At 48.4% G+C, this 20,955-nt stretch overlaps 1 protein-coding gene across 2 annotated transcripts in view; it reads right to left on the minus strand.

Annotated features, from left to right (window-relative positions):
* MYOCD (myocardin) overlaps window positions 1–20,955 on the minus strand; it is an 88,858-nt gene that overhangs the window by 16,761 nt on the left and 51,142 nt on the right. For both annotated transcript variants that reach the window (XM_057715452.1, XM_057715453.1), the window contains 4 exons: window positions 12,856–13,031; window positions 9,789–9,914; window positions 4,636–4,880; window positions 2,017–2,170 (listed from right to left, as the gene is read on the minus strand). In XM_057715452.1, the coding sequence (XP_057571435.1) occupies window positions 2,017–2,170; window positions 4,636–4,880; window positions 9,789–9,914; window positions 12,856–13,031 (701 nt within the window). The remainder of the gene's footprint in view (window positions 1–2,016; window positions 2,171–4,635; window positions 4,881–9,788; window positions 9,915–12,855; window positions 13,032–20,955) is intronic.

Consider the following 20,955-nt stretch of genomic DNA (forward strand, 5'->3'; position numbering starts at 1 on the left):
CGAATTCCCTCAAACATTTAGAGAAGAGTTAACACCTATCTGTCTGAAACTATTCTGCAAAACAGCAGAGGAAGGAACACTCCCGAACTCATTCTAAAGTAAACCTCTGAAAGATGGCTGACTGATGGTTTATACTCAAAAAAATGGTAGTTGCACTGTCACCACTACCATCTCCACACACCTCTGCTGGAATCACTGTCACTATTTCCAGCCAATGGTCCTGAGCAGGTGCGTGTCAAGGAAACCACCTCCGGGGGCTCTGCCAGGAGGCACACCACAGCTGGATCACGTTCTCTCTGGGGCCAAGACATATCCTATCCTGTGTGACCCAGGCTCTCACCCAGAGGGTACTTAAAAAAAATATGACATATGATATACAATTTACCACTGAATAATTTTTAAGTGCACAATTCAGTGGTATTAAGCGCATTCACAATGTTGTGCAAATATCACCGCCATCCATCTCCAGAACTTTTACATCATCTCACATTGCACCTCTGTACTTAGGAAGCACTCACCCTTTATGTCCCCCTCCCCTAGGAACCCACACTGCACTTTCCGCCTCTGTGAATTTGAGGACTCCAGGGACATCACACAAGTGGATGAACACAATATTTGTCCCTTTGTGTCTGGTTTATTTCAAAGTTTTCAAGGTGAGAGAGTCTACTTTTATCTCTGTGGATTGATGATCTGCAGGGTGGAGGGTGAGTGACCACTGCTCTGGAGAGCATCATCGTAGGCCTGGCATCCTCTTCTAGGTTTATAGCTGCCAAACTGAAACAAACTCAACAAAGCCTAAGCATTTTTATTCCAAGTGTAAGGAATAGAGAAACCTTTGATATCAGGGCCCAAGATACATTTTATTTACTGGTGTTGGCACCTAGCAACCATAGAATTTCCTCTTATTTGAAAGAGTCCCAATCCTACTCTCCCCCAAAGAGGATGATGACCGAGGGCTGAGCGTGGCAAGGAGGGTGACCAAGGAGGACTGAGGGCTGGGGAAGGGCTATGAGGCTGGCCCAGTGAGGACCACGGGCGCTTTCAGGAATTTAGTTTCTGGGGGAAAAATGATCAGATCCTCTTGGGAAGAAGAGTACTTGGTGGGATGGAAACCAGGCAAGCGGGTGTCATCCCCGAGGATGGAGCAGGTATTGGAGGCAGGTGTGCCCACACACTGGAGACATGGAAGGGCCCCACCTCCATCCTTTTCTGTCCTTTTGTAAATACTGGATGGACGAATCTGCCAATCCTGAGGATTGCTCTGAAACATGCCAGGTTCAACTCAAAAGCCAGCGTCCTTTCAGTGAATTGAGATCCATGTGGTCTGTGATCCAGAGACAATTGCTAGCACATATATATCATGTAACAAGTTGCTGCTACATTTCCAGGCAGAAGTTCTCAGACGTGGGGATTTCATAATAGAACAGTACCTTGTCTTAAATTATATTACTGACATAGGGTTACCAACATTTTATAAGTAAGGACTATTCTCCTTATTTAATAATATCCTGATGGAAGAAAAAGAAACAAAACTCCACCAGAAACACTCAACTTCCGTCCACTGCTGTCATCATTTCCTGATGGAAAGGACCTTTCAACATTCAAAACAGTGTGTGTGGGGAGAATAAATACTTTGACTAAAGATTAGTCAGATATGTTGAACACACTCAGATTCATGAAAAGCTCTTGACGTGGTTCTTATTTTTCTTATTTCAAGAGACTGGTAAAAGTGCACCTGGAATTGGCCACTGGAAGCTTGTATCTATCTCAAAGCCACTCACTGTGCTAAGTGCTATCATGTATACGATTTTTTTTTGATTCTTACAATAATTCATTCACACAAAGGAGGAATCTGAGATGCAGAAACATTAAGAAACTAGCTTAAGGTTGCACAGCCAGTGGAAGAGCTGAGCTGGGAGCCCACGGTCTTCAATTCTATTGGTTGTCCAACCACAGTGGTTTAAAAAAAATGTATTTGTTAGAAAAAGAAAAAGAAAACCATGCCAAAGCCTATACCTTCAGATCATCTAGGTTGGATGGGAGTGGGCCTGGCTTGAGAGAAGAGACACCAGTTTGTCCAGAAAAGCTGTTTTTGGCAGGAGACAAAGGGGTATTGCTCAGCGGTGCTGAAGAAGGGTTTGGATTTCTGACCATCTGCTCATTTGGTTCCCTGAAAAACAAACAAAAAAGAGGCACTTAAAATACAATCAAATACTGTCAGATACACATATGGGGGTGTGATACTGCGATTTAGAGTAAGAAATATATATTTGGTCTTCATCCTGGAAAACCATTGGGATTTCCCAAGTCATGAGAGCACAGACCTGTCTTTTGTTATCCTAATGAGGTGACTGGTGGAAGCCACCTAAGGATGGAGGCTGGTGCCCTTACCTTTCAAGTTATCTGTTCTATATTCGCCTTTGAAATCTTTATTGTTACTTTGGCTAAGTGAATAACCATTGTTTCACAGTGACCCGTCATCCTATCGGACTGAGTGTTCTAAACTCTTTTTGATTTTTTCTTTTTTTGATAGAACTTCCTAAATCAAATTCTAATGAAGTTCTTTTGACCTCTAAGTAACTTTGGGATGCTTCAAAGAGCGCCTCAAACATCCCAGAGGGAAACAGTGAGCTAATCAGCCTCACCTGGCACGTCAAATTACATGGGATGCGTTGTCAAACGAGCAATAAATCTTCTCAGGTGATACTCTGTGGTAAATGTTCCGCATATAGATATTCCAGGAGTTACATGGGATTCCTAAGAATCTAATATGTCCTAGTAAAGTGTTACCAGTCATAAGTCTAGTTACGTTACACATCACAACAACTAATACTGCTATGCTATTTTTATTTTGCCTGTTTTACAAAATTGTTTCTTGCATTACCAAACGTGTGACTGCGCCTCTGATAAAACGATGATACGTAGTTCCATATGCGATCCATGACTGTAACAGTGCAACTCTAGATATGGGAAGAAGCAAGAAGAGGGAATATTTTCCTGGACCACAAGAGACTATAGTAAAGCAGGTGTCCAGAGACTTTTGCTGCTAGAAAGGCCTAGCGTGTGATCAGAGGTTGGAACTTTCAGCCCAGCCCTGACCTCCGGGGAGGAGAAAGGGCTGGAGGCCGAATGGATCCGCAATGGCAATGACCTAATCATTCCTGCCTATGCGATGACGCCTTTACAAAGACCCAAAAGGATGGGGTCTGGAGAGCTTCCGGGGCGGGCAGCACGCGGAGATCTGGGGAGAGTGGTGTCCCTGCGGGAAACAGATGCCCTGCCTGCCCCGCCACGTACCCTGCCCTAAGCATCTCTCCCACCTGGCTGTCCCCATGGGGAGTTATGTGCTTTTATAATAAACTGGCAATCTAGTAAGTAAAATGTTTCTCTGAGTTCTGTGACCCACTTCAGCAAATTAATCGAACCCAAGGAGGGGGGTCTTTGGAACCTCCCATCTATAGCCAGTTGGTCAGAAGCACAGGTGAAAACTTGGACTTGTGACTGGTGTCTGAAGGTGAAGGGGGCCGTCTTGTGGGACTGAGCCCTCAACCTGCAGGATCGGACATGATCTCCAGGTAGAGAGCAGCAGAACTGAGTTGAATTGTAGGACACCCGGCTGGCGTCCCAGAGGGGCTTGGCAGTGTGGGGAAAGCTGGGTGACCAGAACCCTTAGAGGGGGGCCTGCATTTAGATCGGGTCACAAGCCAATTGCCTAGAAGGATCAGGCGTGTAATAATAAACACAGCGGCAATAATAATAATCAATGCGACACAATAAATAGCATAAATCAATAGACGTGGCAGGGTGAGGAAGCGCCACCGTGTGGGCCAGAAGGCAAGTGGCGAGCACCCCTCAAGCTAGTTTTGGGGAGACAAGAGGGAGTGGTGGAGACTGCGGCTACGGGAGAGGCCCGTCCGCGGTGATTCTGCAGGTGCGCTGTCCTGGGAGGAAGGAGCAGGACCGTGTACAGCACGTGGCGTAACTGCCGGCACGACCCGAGGCAGGTGGGGGAGCCCATATCCCAACTTTACGGCTGAGGAGAAAGACCCTTTATAAGGTGATCTGATGTGAGGTCACACACTGGGCTCGGGAGTCATCTCGGAGGCCGTCACTCAGTTACTCAGCCCTGAGCCAATTCCTGAACGTAACTGGGACTGGAGTGGCTCATAATTCCAACCTTTGTTCCACAATGAAATCTGGAAATCTGGAAATGCTAATACTTTCCCCAAAGAGACCTCTTATCAGGGCCACGGATGTACCTGCTTCCTCCTGGCCTTCTGTTTCTGAAAAAGTGGGCATGGTTTCTAAACAGTCATATTCTTTTTTTTTTTCTTTGCCCATTTTAACGTTTACTTTTTTTATTAGTGATCTATGTTAGATGTACTAGCGTATACATGTCAACCCCAATCTCCCAATTCAACCCCTCCCACCCGTCGCTATCCCCCACTTGGTGTCCATACGTTTGTGCTCTACATCCGTGTCTCTATTTCTGCCCTGCAAATCAGTTCATCTAAACATTCATATTCTAAACACATCAGCTGAGGATGTGGTGCCCTGTAGGTCCCCGGGGGCCTCAGACGGGGAAGACACCACAGCCTCTACCCGGGGCCGCCACCCTGGGCTTGCCTGACTTACTTGAGCTGCGCGTGGTGGAGCCCGGGGTAGCTGAAGCGGTGCTGCTGCTGCTGGCTGAGGATCTGCAGCTGCAGGAACAGCTGCTGCTGCTGGAGCAACCGGGCGTAGGCCGAGTCCATGGGCGGAGGGGACTTCTCTGCCTTCTGGTCTGGGGGGATGTACTGGTGATACTTGAGCTTCTTGACCTTTGGCTTGGGGTCCTTGGGCTTTTTGTGGCGGTTCTTACTGTCGCTCAAGGACTTGGACTGCAAAGCGGATGGAGAAACGGCATGTGCTTTAGGGGCTGGGTGGCGATGTCTGGGCATCGCGGGTGTATCTCTGGGTTTTACCTGATAGATGTTCCCGAACCCCCGACACACGATACAGCAGAGGCAGGATGCAGAGGAGACCCAGGATGTTAGGCACCTCACAGCGAACCCACTGCCAAGGCTTCACAGAGGAAGCACATCCTCAGGCAGGGGGTCCTGAGTCTCAGAAGTGGCTCCAGGAGAACCTCCTTCCCGGAGGAGAGGGAGAGGTAAGCCTGTTTCCTGGGACACCTTCCTAACGCAGCACCAACTGATGGCCTAACGAAAGAGACATTCTGCTCTTGGGATGGATTCATAAGAAAGTTCTCTCGTCTGTACACAGTCACCTTTAGTGAAGCCCTTGGGAAGCTGACTTATTAAGGACATGAACTCAGATGAAATTAAGCTTGTCTCTGGAAATCCAGAATGGGGATTTTTGTTGCCTCAAAAGTAAGATCACTTCCCCTTCCCACCAAATACTCTTACAAGATCAGGAAGTAGCATCCTCTGAACTGAAGATTCTTTAGTGACTACGGGAAGGGTCAGTCACCCACCGGGGCCTTTCCAGAAGCTGCCCATCACGGAGCATGATTTGGAGCCTTGAAAAAAGTTAAGGACACAGGCTCGGAAGAGAAGACACATTTTTGAACGTGGTACAATTGTCCAACTTTACCACATCTCAATGACCTTGCGTGCAAGTGGGGGAAAACAGTGTCTACTTTTTATCTCAATAATCAGTGGAAGGATGATAAAATATACTGCTGAAATAATAACAGATTTCAGAGGACAGTGTAACTATATTTATAATCTGCTCCTAATCAAAAGGCCTTCAGAGACTGGGAAGCAATGGGTCCACACGGTAATCAGTTAAAAAAAAAAACACACACACATTTCCAAACCCTGACTTTATTACAGAAGATTGAGACGAATACGGAAATGACGATGGAAGAGTCTTGAGGATCTGGGGACAAGTCCGAGGGAAGGTGTGATACCAGCAGTGTCCAGAAGAGGGGGCTCCTGAATAGCTGGCAGGCAGCTTCCCCACTTCAACCACAAGACGCATCTGAATGGGACCCACTGGACTTGCTTTTCTCTGACTCAGCGCACCCCTCCACCGAAGCCTTTTCTGTGTTTTCCCAGGGAGGCTTCTTCTTGGACACTTAGCTCAAGTCCTCCCACGGGCCGGGGGCGCTCGCTCACCATTCACGGGTTGGTACTCGGGGCGATGAATCAGCCTCCTGTGTCTGGGAAAGTCCCCACAGGGCTCCTGCAGCAGCTCTGCCCTGCCTGCTCCCCCTCCTCCTAGGACTCGCTGGTCTGGGGGGCTGCGGCCCTGGGCCTAGCCGTGAAGTCAGGGGCTAAGGCATTTTCTCTACCTGTTGCCTTAATACACGCACCCTGAGCACTTCAGAAGGTACTGAAATCAGGCCATTTTCTCTGGATAGTGAGGGGCAAAGATCGCGGAACCCATGGAATTCTGAATCCCTGGAACGGCAGAGTTTCCTATTTTTGGCACCAGGGGATCCTAAGGTTGCGGGGTTTTTTGGTTTTCTATCTCTAACTGCATGGCAATAGAAGGGGAACACGGTCATCTTTCTAAAGCAGACCTGGATCCCAAATCCTGTGGTTTAAGACTCGGGCATGGATGTGTAAAGCAAGGTAGTGTAAGGCAAGAGGGAAAGGTGGGGCCTGCGGCTAGAGAGAACACGACTTCCTGAAGGCATTCTGATTCGAATTCGCACACACACCGGGCTGGCCACGCAGCACACCCCCTACCCCCAGCAGCCTACACTCAGTTTGTCCATCCTGCCCTGCACGCTGAAGGCCAAACTCCAGTCTGCAAAGGAGACCACCACCAAGCTGCCTAAACATGCTCCTCTCCAATGGCTAACCCCTCCTGCCTCTTTTCCTTGTCACTTCCTGCCATCTGTGACCCCCACCCCCCCCGCTGTCTGACTCTGGTGCATTCTTTGAGGCTGCTCAAACCCTGGCTCCCCTGCAAAGGCTTTGGTAACACGCAGTGGGGTCTCTTATCTGCATGTCTCACATGGCACTTGAGGCTGCCCTGTAACGTCACAACGCTGCAGACCCTGCTGAGGGGGGTAGGGACACTGACGTCCAGCCCCCATCCTACTTCCAAGTCTACTGGCCCTGATGGGGGGCTGCGGTCGCCTGGGGAAGGGGACCCTCTTTCTGTACTGCGGGTGAAATACAAGGAACATAAAAATCCCTGCAGTCACCATTTTCAAGTCTACAATTCAGTGGCATTTAGCACATGTACAGTGTGGAGCAACCAATGTTCCCGAACACTTTCATCACCTCGAAAGATAACGCCATCCCCACTGAGCAGTCACTTCCCATCCTTCCCCCTCCCTCGGCCCCTGGAAACCACCACTGTGCTTTCTGCGGCTCTGCGTGTGCCCATTCTGGACACGTCATAAAAATGGACTCAGACAACATGCGGCCCTTTGTGTCTGGCTTCTTTCACTCAGCATGTTCTCAAGGTTCATTCATGATGTAGCAAGAATCAGTGCTTCATTCCCTTTTCTGGCTACATAATCTTCCACTGTACGGACATGCTGTGTTTACCCATTCTTCACGTGATGGGTATTTGGCATAGTTCCAGCTTTCAACTCTTGAGAATAAAGCCATAGGGGATACTCCCACGTGTGTTTTTGTTCAAACACCTGTTTTCAATTCTTCTGGGTATGTATCTAGGAGTGGAATTGCCGGGTTATGTAATCATTCTATGTTTAATTTATTGAGGAATCACCAAACTGCATTCCGCACAGATGCACCGTTTGACACCTCCATCAGCAAAGCACGAGGTGCCAGTCTCTCCACACGCTCATCAGCACCTGTTATTTCCCATTTAAAAAAACTGTCATTCTAGTGAGTGTGAAGCAGCATTTTGTCCTGGTTTGGAGGTGCATTTCCCTGATGACTAATGACACGGAACCCCTCCTCATGTGCTTGTTGGGCAGTTTGTTTATCTTTGGAGGAATGTCTACTCAGGTCCTTTGGGGCACATTTTTCTTATTTGCTCAAAGCACTATATGGACTAGTGGTGGCTGTGACACCGAATTAGACTCTAGGCTCCTTGAGGGCACGAATCATGTTGTTTTTTAGATTTATTTTATTATTTATTTATTGGCTGTGTTGGGTCTTCGTTGCTGCGCACGGGCTCTCTCTAGTTGCGGAGAGCGGGGGCTACTCTTCATCGTGGTGCACAGGCTTCTCATTGCAATGGCTTCTCTTGTTGTGGAGCACGGGCTCTAGGTGTGCGGGCTGCAGTAGTTGTGGTACGTGGGCTCAGTAGTTGTGGCTCGCAGGCTCTAGAGCACAGGCTCAATAGTTGTGGCACACAGGCTTAGTTCCTTTGCGGCATGTGGGATCTTCCCAGACCAGGGCTCGGACCTGTGTCCCTTGCATTGACAGGTGGACTCTTAACCACTACACCACCAGGGAAGCCCAGAGGGCAGGAATAATGTTTTATTCCACCTGATATGCACCTCCTTGGAGGCTGCAATGCGAGCACCGTTCTTTTACAGAGGATTTTACAGTTTTCAAAGAGTATTCTTGTGCATTCTCTCAATGGCCTCATGTGAATCTTATACAGTCGACAGGGCAGGGATGTTTCTCCCTAGCTCGGAGAACCCACAGGCATCGGCCAATCAGAAGAGCTGCTGGCTTTCACATAAACAACCAGTCCTGCTGTACCAGCCCGGTATCAGTATCAACCCTGCTCCTCATTGAAGTTCACTGTCCTTGCCTGGGGCAACTATTATACTCCCTTAGTACGAAGAGGCTGAAGGCTTTGCTCATTTGCGTTAGGCAAAATTGAAACACTCTGGTAGAAATACTGACACAATGCCTCTTTGCATGCAACGTTAGAAATTACTGCATCATCCCCTCCTCCCTCTATCTGTAATGAAAAAAATTCACCAATAGTCACATAATTTCCACACTGTTGAGCTGAGTGGATTACAGGCTGGGTTTAAGCCACTGCAGTTTGGGGAGCTTTACTGGGAATCAGAAATACCTGCTACCCATTTAAAACATGAAAACCACTTTTGTGTATATACAGTGGCGGCGGGGGTGGGGGAGTGGGGTGGAGCCGTAACTTTAACATTGATTCTACTCGATTTACAACCTTTTAAAAAAATATTTCTTAAGAATCACCTCAGCATTAAGTGGTGGCTTTAGAGCTGAGAAAACATGCCCCCCAATCAATTAGAAGTTATGTGAGATAAAATGTTACAAAGAAAGTCGAATGACTCCCAGGCAGTTGATGGAGGAGAAAGAAAGCACTCTGAGAACTATTAGATATAATGCTGAGAAAGTTACACAAAAACCACCGCGATCATGCTTGTAGCTGTGTGTCTCCTGTGAGTGTAACCCCTCGCTTCATTTTTATTTCCATAAGGAGACTGGCTTGAATGATGTAGATTTTCCTTTAGGCAGGGCCTTCAGGTTCGCTTCCCTTGCATAAAAGCCCGCTGCGCTACACCTGTTTTACGGCACATACAAACCCTGCGTGCACTGCAATCAGCTGTGTCTATCTCTAAGCTGAGCTAATGAAGCCTTTTAAGTCAGGAACATGCTGGCTGAGCTGTCATCCCAAAGAAAGGCCAACACAGGTGCTTCTCCCCTGTGGGGAAGACCCCCGCCGGGCAAGGGAACCTCGGTCCATATGCACTGGTGGCCCATTTCTCACCTCCTGCCTGGTGATGCTCCCAGTGCACTGAACCACCCAGGGGCCCGTGTGACTCTGCCCGTGTGGCCAGACCTAACCTAGCACACCCTGCCCTGAGTTGGCCCTGTGAGCCGAGAGCTCAGGCGGGTATGGAGGCTGGACCCTTGTACCTTGACAGCAGCGTGCACAGGGACGGTGGTGCCCAGGGGGCCGAGGCCCTGCTTCCCCAGGTCGGACTGGTTGCCGGGCTGTGGGGCCAAGTCGTTCCTCTCATTTTCAGAGCCAGAAGTAAGATCCTGAGAATCCAAATTTTAGATTAGGGCTCAGGAGTAAAAACTCTGTGCTGTAGAAGAGCTGCAGTCGAGCCCCCCACCCCCACCCCGGCCCCTGCTCCCACCCCCAGGTCTGCTGTGTGAATCCTGGCTTCTCATCCAAGGAACACCTGACTCTGTCCCCCAGGGGGAGGAGTCATATACAACTTGTCAACCAATTGAGGACATGTTCAAGAGAGAAAGCAGGCATGATTAATAATTACTCCAGCAGACCGGTGTAGAACTGGCTTGTTTTGGGCAAACTGGGACATCTGGTCACCCGGTGTGAGGGTTCCACCTTCCTGCGGCGAGGTCTACCTGTTGGACTTGACAGTGGGATTGAAAAAGAGAGGAAGCGGGAGGAGTGGGTGTAGGAACATTGGGGGAAAGTATGACAACAAAAAATTAGATGAAAAGGGGGTAAGGAGATGGAGGGAAAGTGTGTAGGTAAATGTATGTGTGTCTACGTATGTGTGTCCCTGTGTACACGTGTGTATGTGTACACTTGTGTCTATGGTCTGTGAGTCTGTGTGTGTCTGTGTACATGTATGTGCATGTATGTATATGTAGGGGTGTGTGTGTGGCATCAGGAGAAACCTTTATGAGAGGCACGTTCCCATATGCAGAGGACTCTGAAAAAGGACCGAGCAGCCTCCCTTCCTCTCCTAGGTCCCTATGCTGTGACTTTGGAAGGAAGGGTCAGGGGCTGCTCACGATCTCCCCCTGAGCTGCTTAGTCCTTCCCTGAGCCCCGGCACCTGTCAGAGGTCTGTAGCATCCTTTCCTCGGAGCCTGTGCCCTCATCTGTCTCGTGAGGTTGCTGGATGAACTGACATAGAATGATTTTTGCATTTTGCCTGGCATTGCACAGTGCTCTGTCCCATCTTCCCTGCTCTACGTGTTAAAAAGAAAAGATTGTTTCTTCTCAAACCATCTTTAAATCAGAAGCTGAGGAATTTACTGTCAGAGTAATAAGATACAAACAGTCTGAGGTACTGTTTGATGTTATCAAAGAAGTTGGGCTGCAAAGACCAGCTGCGTGATGCCGGGGAAGGAAAAATGCTTTGTTATAAACTCTTGCACAATAAACATACGGCTCTTTCGGCTCTGCTTTTTCTGTCTCCCATCTCCCTCCTGTTCCACATTTCCTCCAAGGCCGCCTTGGCTTTGCTCTGATGGAGTGAAGAAGGGCCTGACAATGGCCAGTAACAGTCGTTTCAGCAAACAGGGTCGTAGTAAATAATTTCTGAAACTGTCCCTGATCCCTGCATGCTTTGCAGTTTAAAAATGTTTTCAAATACACTATCTAATACGGGTTTAAAAAGCACAAACATCCGGCTATACAATACATAAGTCCTGGGGGTGTTCTGTACAGCACGGCAATGGTAGTTAACAGTACTGGACTGTCGTTTTGAAAGTTGCAGAGAGAGTAGATCTCAAAGACTCTCATCACAAGAAAGAAAATTTGTAACTATGTGTGGAGACACGTGTTAGCTAGACTTACCCTGGGGATCACGTCCAATATGTACAATGATACATTGTATCTATGGTATATACTGTGACATACACATTTTGTCACAATATATACCATAGATACAATATCAATTATGTTGTATATCTGATATTGTATACATTGTATACATCGTGTATTTCACAATGTATATAATATCAATTATACTGTACACCTGAAATAATGTTATGTCAATTATGCCTCAATAAAGAAATTAAAAGAATACACAGATATAAAATATCTGTCTATAATAAAAATAAGATAAACTAAGATATAAGGTATCTATATGCAATAAAAATAAGATATAAGATATCTATATATAATTACAATATATAAAATAACATATCTTAGTAAAATATACATCATATATATAAAATATCTGAGTTCAAGTCATCGAATAATTCCTGTGAGGCCAAGAGGAGTAAACTCTTCCTGAGGGGAAGGGGCTGAGGCTGGAGGGTTCTCTCCAGAGCCGGGATGAGGCGGGAGGTTCACACATCTGCTGTCACGCGACTGCGACCCCTCTCCCTCCTGTGTGGACGCCCACACTCATCTCCCCTGGGGGCTCCAGGAATGCCATCCTGCCAGGTTGAGCAAAGTTCCCATCAAGCCTGGGTGGGGCTTCTAGAGGGGGTGCTCCAGAGGTTGGGGGGGTGTCTGCAGGTTCCTGGGGCCACACAGCTACTTAGCCTCACTTCCTTCTCTGTAACATCTAGTAGAAAATGCTTGCAAGGTGCCTAGCACTGGCCCTGGTACACAGTAAGCCCTTAATGGCAGTAGCTGTTGTTAGCCATCATTACTGCTCTTTATAAATGTGCTTTTAACAGCATTTGCAATATACATTTCTCCCATCTTGACGCTCTGTGGATTTGTCCAGAAAGAGGGGAGTGCTGTGTTTGGGCTGGGGTTCGGCAGGTAGATGCCTGCTAAGGGTAGGATGAGCTCGGGGCTCCTGCTTTGCAGCCAGTCAGTGCCTCCTGATGCCTGCTCCCTGGGATCCTACAGTGGTAATTCAGTGCCTGGAAAGACCGTGGGCTTTGAAACCAGTCCTGCTGTGGTTTCAAACCAGTCCTGCTGTGGTTTCAAACCAGTCCTCCTTTTTCTCCAGGAGACTGCTGCTTGCTCCTCTCATCTTGGGGAGCCTCATTCCTACCTTGTCTGTAAAAATGGAGATCAAAGAGATCTACTCAGCAGAGTAGATTCTGAAAATGTAGGTCCAAGGGCATATTTCTGGGGACTCTCTTTCGGTGTTTTCTGGAAACTTTTGCCCTTACACACAGAACCCTGGACCAAATGGTGAGAAGAAGCATCAAGACGACGTGCCGTGAAGAGACGTCTCTGGCGTCTCTAAGCAAAACCAGCCACGGTGCTGATTTCAAGACCGAAGAGGTGACCGGCTGAGATGTGGCTGGCTTACCTGTATTGTCCCCCGAGGACCCACCAAAGGGGTCTCCGTAGCTTTTGTGTCTGGGGGGGATCCCGCTGAGCCCTGGAGGTCTTCACCTCGAGTCTGATCCGGAGAAAGCCCATCGCTGCTGCTGTCCTCCTCAAAGGCAAATGCATCCGCTGATTTGGAGAAACTCACCTGGTTACCTGAGGGAGTGAAAGCCAAGAGCCGGGTCAGTGAAACGCTTCAGTGTGTTATCCCCATTAGGAGCCCTTACCTGCCCCCTGCCTCCTTAGATGCTTCCGGTTCAAGGTCAGAGTAAAGACATATTTAAAATGATTTGGTTTCTCTTCTATCTACTCCACAGAGGGGACTTGCATTTATAAAAGTGACATGTGTGGCCGGGACGGATGGGTGACATACTAAAGGTCTAGCATCATTTATTAAACTTTATTTTCAGGTTGATCCATTCCTGCACATTTTGTATATGAGCCCCTATCTTTCTGAAGCTAAATCAGGGAAGGTGAAGGAAAGAATGGGGGCCAGCGGGTGCAGGAGGAGAAGGCCCCCCGTCTCCCTCGGGCTTTATGATGAGAGGTGAAATTGACATGACAGCATGCCATTTACATCGTGTTCAAATATGAAGCAGGGCACCCGGCACAAAACGTTTCACAAACTTTGCTATTAAGGAGAAGCCAGGGGAGCTCCTGAGTTTAAATTCCTAAATGCCAGAAGAGCTAATGTCACCAGAGTGTCCCAAAGCCCCACTCAACGACTGTATTATCTGTTTATAAAAGCCATAAACGTGTTTCAGAAACTGGAGCGCGATCTTTATTTTTTTATTATTTGGGTTTTGTTGTTATCCCTCTTATCTTTGTGTCTATTTTGGAAATCCCCAGAGACTCGCATGTGCTCAGATTCTTCCCCAGCAGCCTGCGCGGTCTTGGGAAGGAAGCTCAGATGCTGGCTTGGGGAGTGGGGCTCCAGATCAGGTGGCACTTTTGTGACAGCCTTATGTGTCCCTTATGCTTTTTAATTGCCAAATCTCCTCTGGCTTATTTATCCAAATGCACAGTACAAAATGTGCTGAGGCCACATAGCTGTTCTGACCCTCTTGCAGGCACAGCTCTTGTAAAGGAATTTAGGTATTATCAGCAAGGTTTCCAGCCCGGTATTCTGCAATCGCACTGACAAGAAGTTTTGACTCGGGCTTCGGGCAGATAAGAGAGAGACGCTCTCACCGTGGAGATTGGAAAGGCAACGAGGAGCTGGAAGTAATGGAACAAATGGGGTTTGGGGCTTGTCATCGCCACCACTGCTGGCATCTGTCACGACCCTCACTCAGACACACAAGTGTCAAATCGAGAGTGAGGCCGGACGAGGACAGGGCAGGTGGGAGCTCCAGTTGCTGGCCCGCTGCTAACCTGGAAAGGCTTGGGGGCCAGCACTGCTGCTCCTTGGCTTCAAGGATTATGTATAAACGTCATTATTACTTTCCTGTGGTTATAAAAGTAATTTTTACTTACAAAGATTCATACCATATGAAATCTACGCAATAAGGCACACAATAATCCCACTTCTGTTAATGACTTATTTCCGCTTCTAGATTTAATTCTATCCATATAGCAAGACACACACATATTTAAAAAGCATTTCATGCAGACAGGACTGGATAGAAGATACGGTCTTGAAATTTGCGTTTTTCAGCCTACAGTGTATCTTGGAGATCTTTACATGTGAACACAGAGAGATCCTCCTCATTTTTTTTTTTGGTAACAGCTAAATATTTCATTGTATGAATGGGAACTTCCGTTTTTCAACTTTTATTTCCCAAGGAGCCCTTATTTTTAACTATAAAAATTATGAAATAACAGAAAAGTACAGAGAATAATAGAAAACATCTGTTTACATATCACCTGAAATAAATACATGCCAGTATTTTCTTATATTTGCATCAGAAACCTATTCATTCTCTAACAGAGGGGTTTCATTGGGCATTTGACAAATGTCAACTTTTTCTTGCAGTCAGGGGTCACTCTTCTCTCCCACCTCCCTCCCTCTCTATTTTAAGGTCCAGAGCTAGCTCACACCTTTCCCTTCCTTTCTTACGGCAAACCCTGGGCTCTGCAAAGACTCTGTCATTTTCACGCAATGTGAAAGCATTTATAGACCATTTTCCCTTCCTCCAGGGGATCATGTGCCTGCCATCTTCCCAGGAAGGTCCTTCCAGGAGCCTCCATGAATACACTTCCTTTATGAACTCAACCTGTTAATTTCTTTACATTAGAAACCACGTTTTCATTGCAATTTTGAGTCCTACTTCTATTTGCGGAATTAAAGGCTTTGTCCCTGTTTAAAAGATGACATGTAGTATTCAGGGCCAGGTGGGCATGGGAGCTGGAGGTGGGTGGGTGTTAAGCCTTCCCCACCCCAGAAATCACAGGGTTTCATTGGGATTTACTTGGCACAGACCCTGGGACAACATCATCCTGAGGCAACACCAACTCAGAGAGCCCTGCGTGCGACTGTGCCAGCCCCGGGGCAGCCAGCCTCCTCTGCCGACAGGACCCCCCATGGGAGAGCTGCAGCATCTTACAGTCCCCCCGACGTCTCTCAGTTTAAGTGAATATGAATCTTCTCTGCGTGACCTGACCCTTCACGTGACAAAGAACACACCCTCCCAGCCCCTGTCACCCACCACCTCCGCCCACACCCACACGGAGTATCACATCCCAAATGCATACAAAATGAGAGGGAACTAACCAAACTGCAAAGCTGTCCCAGTGTTCTAGCACGTGTAGGAACGTCATAAGAAGGGCAGGGGTGCGGGGGAGAGAGAAAATGGTTTCTCTTACCCACCGCCTTCGATGGTTTCAAGTGGAACGATAACAAATGATGAAAACAGTAGTTTGCATCAGCAGTTCACTTAGCAGTGGCAGCAAGAACAGGAACGATCGACTTGAGTTAAGCTGATCTAAGATCAACTGCCTTAGAAGGGTCCAGGCAGTCAGACTAGGGACCACATTCTCTCATCTCTGTTTTGTAGACAAGGACACCGCAAGGTCCAGGCCCCCAGTTCTTCAGAGACGGAGCTAAGACCACAGGCCCAGCCTTGGGAGCTCAGACTCACCAGCAGAGGTGGAGGCAAAATCAGTTTCCCTCCTGGAGGTCATCAGATGTATGTTGTTTAGGGAACATCGTCAGACCTGATGGGTTGGTGGGGGGGGAGGGACGGGTAGCGCAGACATCGGCCATTTCCCCTTTTTCTGCACACGTACCAAGTGCCACCCTCCACGACCTCTTTCTCTTGAGTGTTTGAGATTTGATGTCTTGATTGAGAGGACAAAGAAGGCAGGTGATCACTTTGATCTCACTGCCTGTGTCTCAGAAAAGGGGTTGAGAGGATTGCGAAGCCCTGTTGTGGCCATAAATCACTGTGTCCTTTTCGCTCTGACACCTGGCATTTGCTGACCTTAGTCTGAGGGACTGGAATGATGTGGAAAAGTCTAAAAGTAGAGTGTTTGGAATAAAGGAATTGGTAAGCAGTCCCATTTCCCCCACTATTGGATGGAACATTTCTCAACTACTTTGTTCCCTTCTAGCCTTCCCACTTAGAGAGGAGTAGAGAGAAGCAGAAGTGTAATTAGATACAATGCGGTGAAGATATGGAAACCACAAGAAGGAGGTTATCTGCCTATCTGCACAGCACGCCACCAGAGAACGTGTCAAGGACTACGCGGCTTGGTGAGTCTTGGTGGTGGCTGGACCAAGGTGGTGGCGACGTGGGCTGTCCCAGCAGACTCACTCCTGGATGAGGTGGGACAGGGCAGAGCCTGAAATGACAGATAGCTTTGGACGGGACGACAGAAAGCGGGGGGCAGCTGGCTAGAGTTGGGGGTGGCGCAGAAGGGAAGTTACAGAGTAGTCATGAACAGATTTGGGGTGGGAAGGATGAAAAAGAAACTCTCAGCCAGGCAAGTGGATTATTTTAGGATCCAGTCCCTGGAGAGACACAGCTTTGAGGAGTCTACTTTATCAAGTGACATCAATCATTTACAGAGGTTCCTCTGCTTAAGTCAATGAAGAAGCCGTGAGTACACCTAACCGCATACAGGGCAGCTGTTCACACCTGAATCAATAAACAGGGTGAAGGCCAAGGTCCCGGATATGACTCCTGTTTGGTATCTAAAAAGCGCGTTGTGGGGACTTCCCTGGCAGTCCAGTGGTGAAGTCTCGGTGCTTTCACTGCAAGGTTGCACGGGTTTGATCCCTGGTCGGGAAACTAAGATCCCAAATGCCACACGGTGCAGCCAAAAACAAACAAACAAACAAAATAAAAAGCATGTTGTACCAGGTCAGAATGAGCCAACAGATACATTGAGGATCACTCAGGGGCTGTGCAGGCCCAAAGAGCCGGCCGTGGGGGCCCCTGCCGGGCCCCCAGCACCACAAGGGGCTTGGATTTCTGACTGCGAGGCCAGAAGATGAGTGACAGGGTAAAGGAGCCCACACTAGGCTCAGTCCCTGCTGGTGAGGAGAACAGTGACAGCAAGAGGCGCCCGAGAGCATGGCAGTGGCTTCCCTTGGAGCCGAGGTCCCTGGTGTTCCCTGTGGTCCGTGTGGGTCAGACAGGTTGGTTTGTTTCTTGGTTCTACCACTTCGGTGGTGGAGTGACTGCTGATGAATGACTCAACTTCCTAGAGCCTCAATTTTCCCATCTATCAAATGGGAATTATCATCACAGTCATGTCTCGGGGTTTTGAGGATTAAGATAATATGTAAAAGCACTGAGCTTTACATGTTATATGTTATTCACATGGTCCCTGATACACAAGTGTCTCTAGCTGCTGTTGCTATTATTGTTTTTGGTAGGAGTGTCTGCTTGTCTCAAGTTCACCATGATCAAAAATAAAAAAGGACCACCCAAGAGGCAGCTTATCCTGTGGTCAGCTTTGCAAAGGTCAGCATAACTCTGGAGCCAGAAGCACTAAGAAGTTCATTCGGGGAAAGCAAAGACAGGCCTTCCCCAGAGCAGAAGGGGCGTCACAGGAGAGGCTGCACGCAGCCCCCTCTCCCGCCTGGTTCAAGCCGGGCTCGGTGCAGAGGGAAAAGGTCACCTTATCTGGCTGTCCCCGGAACCAGCAAAGGCTATCGGCTCCGCGCTGTGACCCTGGGCCCCTGCTCCAGTCTCCCACGGTGCGGGCCCGCCTGGTAGCTGCTGGAGTGCAGGGCGCTGGCTATTGTCCCTGGAGACACGTTGGACGGTGTGATGACAAGGACCTGCTTCGGGAAGCCCTGACATCACCCCCCGGCTATGCCCGCGGGGCTGTCTCTGGGCACTGGCCCCTTGGGGATCTCAGCCTGGCAGCTCGGTGCTTTCCCCCCATCTCTTGGAAGTGATTAGATGAAGGAGTCCGTCGGACTTTGCGTAAACATTTAAAATTCCAAGGTTAAAGTGAGATAGCTCAAGCCCTGGTTACCTTTCCACCTGCAGCCACACCAGGGGCTGGAAAGCACGGGGTGGGACGTGAGAACCAACCTCGCTCGCTTATCTGTTTGCAAGCCTGAGCGGTGCACGTGTGACAGCTATTTTAATTCCTGGTCAGACCTTCTCTTAACGTCCTCCTGGAAGAGACTGAAGCCTAAGGGAGGAGGCGGTCAGGTGACAGTAGCTATAGTTTAAAGGTGGCTCTTGCCTAAAAAGATTTCAATACACTGAAGGCGCCGTGGTCTGGAGGAGGTGGAGTATGGTGTCCCACAAAGCCTGAGCCCACTGCTCTTGAAGGAGATCAGATGCCTTTAGGATGGAAACAGATGGAAGTGGCATTTTGGAGGAACAAGCATTCCTTTTCCTCAGATCCTGGGCACTTTAGAAATTGCCTTGAAGTCTCTAGAGAGACCCTGATGCTAGGACCACCTGAGCTGGGGAAACAATCAAGCTGTATGAACACGTGTCCTGTATCAGCTCTCGAGGCTAATTCTCCAGGACAAAGAAGATTGTCAGGTGGGTGAAGATACAGTAGCATCCTGACACCCCTGCCCCTAAAGCTACCGGCTTCCTCGTTCTCTTTTCCCACCTGCTTTCCAGAACCTCCCTCAGAAAAGTATTTCTCACGTAAGCCTTCGTGTGTTTCTTTCCCAGGGGTCATTCACACTTTGGAAAATCATTCCTCATTATGGGATGGAAGATGTTGTCCACCAGAAAGTTATGCCAAAGCAAACGACCCTACCACCTGGCTTAGGGCCATGGTGACTGTCTATTTGCCTTAAAAATGGATGATTGGAGAGGGTTGAGACCTCCAGAGTCTCTGAAGGATGACTGGATTCCTAGTAAACAAGAATTTTTGTTTTCTTTTGTTATAAAGCCTGAGCCTTGGGGTTACAGGTGAGCAAAGACTAGTGTAGGATCTTTTAGAAAAATGTACATGACACTTGTAAATGGATAACTTCCAGGCCATCCCTGCTGGACAGAAATGTAGCTTTCCTGTGTTGAAGGGTTATGGTGATAAAAAGAACTGCTTTATCTTTGACAAAGGGCCTGTATACTCTGAATCACAAGCTCAACTTTTTGAAAAAAAGGAGCTGAAAAGTGGATTCAGGCATTCAGGTGGGAAGCCTGGCTCAGTTCAAGGAAAAGATGAGGACCCTTCTGGGGGAGGAGCTGGTGCACTGGAGCAGGACACCCTTCCACTGTCTGAAGAGTCGGGAAGGCCAGCCGGGGTTCTCTTTTACTCAAGCAGAAGCCAGGTCTCTGGACATGCTCCTTGCAAGTGAAGAAGATACCCGGATGACCAGAGAGCGAATTAACAAGCTCGGAGCAGGGATTTCAAAACTGAGGGATGCTAAGTGACAACGACCATGTGTAAGCAGAACAAAGCCAGGCTCAACTCCAGTGTATAATTTCTGTAAATAATCGCTCCCATGTGATGCCAGATTTGCTGTATTAGGAGTTCTGGCCTGAGAGAGAGTGGCTGTTAGTGGTTTTTTAAGGAGAAGAAACGACAAACAGGTGTATGTTCTGAGATGTGATGAGGCGCCCCAAGCCCCCTTTTGTGTCAGTGAAATCAGAAGGCCCCCTCTTCCTCCACGTTGCGTCACTGTGGTCACACAAGCTTATGTTTCCTCCAGCTGGAATCGGTAAAATTCTACCCGACTCGGAAAATAAACTTGCAGGCTGGAAGAGGGATGGCTAGCTGGCACCCCAGAGAAGGAAGTTTAGGGGGAAAAGGTCGGCTACAGCCATTCAGCTGAGTGCAAGAGGGGGGACATCTGGGAAGGAGAAGAAAAATCCCAGAGTGGGGGCTGGTTCCCTGTCAACAGCGTCCTTCCCTGTGTTGAGACAGGCTCTAGATTATTTTGTCTTTGGGTTGGAGAAGAGTTGGTCGTGAATAAAACCTGGAGGGAGGAAGACAGTGGGGATTTTGCTCAGGGCTTGGCAGAAACACAGACGCACAGCTGCAGAGGGAGCTGGAAATGTAAACACAGCTGGAAAGGCACGTGGGCAGAGAAGGGAAAACACACAGGTGCGGGAGAGGGATACACAGGAACCCTCAGCCCGAGTCCCTGCTCAGCACGGGGACATGATGTGAGCCCACGGAGGGACAGGCAGGAGAGGGCCATCATCACTGCCACCACCGGGAGGGCCACTCAGAGCGCCATCTCTGCAGCTGGACTCAGAGCAACTCCCTCTGTCTTTACAACACTTCACAGGGCGCCATCGCACCGCCAGCAGAAACTCACGCACATTGAAAGATTACTGCTAACGAGGCCGAGGCACGGACGTTCCTTGGATGAGGTCAGCCTGTATCCTCCACCTCTTCCGATAGCTATTCCTCCTCTTTAGCCTTCGCAGGTCCCTGCCCCTACCTTACACATCCCTGACCGGGAGCCTCCTAGCCCTCTTCGCTTCTTATACATCCTTCACACCCCCAGCCACCCTCCACTGGGCACTCCTGACTCTGTACCCTGCACGACTCCTATTTTTACAGCATGTATCACCTTCTATTAGGGTATATAATTATGTATGGGTTTTGTGTATCTGTTAGAGCAGAAATTTTTGTAGGTTTCTCTGGCGTCTGACACATAGAAGATGCTCCATAATTATTAAATGAAGAAAAAAAGTATGAAGCG

Source organism: Hippopotamus amphibius, chromosome 17 (genome assembly GCF_030028045.1).
Source record: "Hippopotamus amphibius kiboko isolate mHipAmp2 chromosome 17, mHipAmp2.hap2, whole genome shotgun sequence".
Classification (NCBI taxonomy): domain Eukaryota; kingdom Metazoa; phylum Chordata; class Mammalia; order Artiodactyla; family Hippopotamidae; genus Hippopotamus; species Hippopotamus amphibius.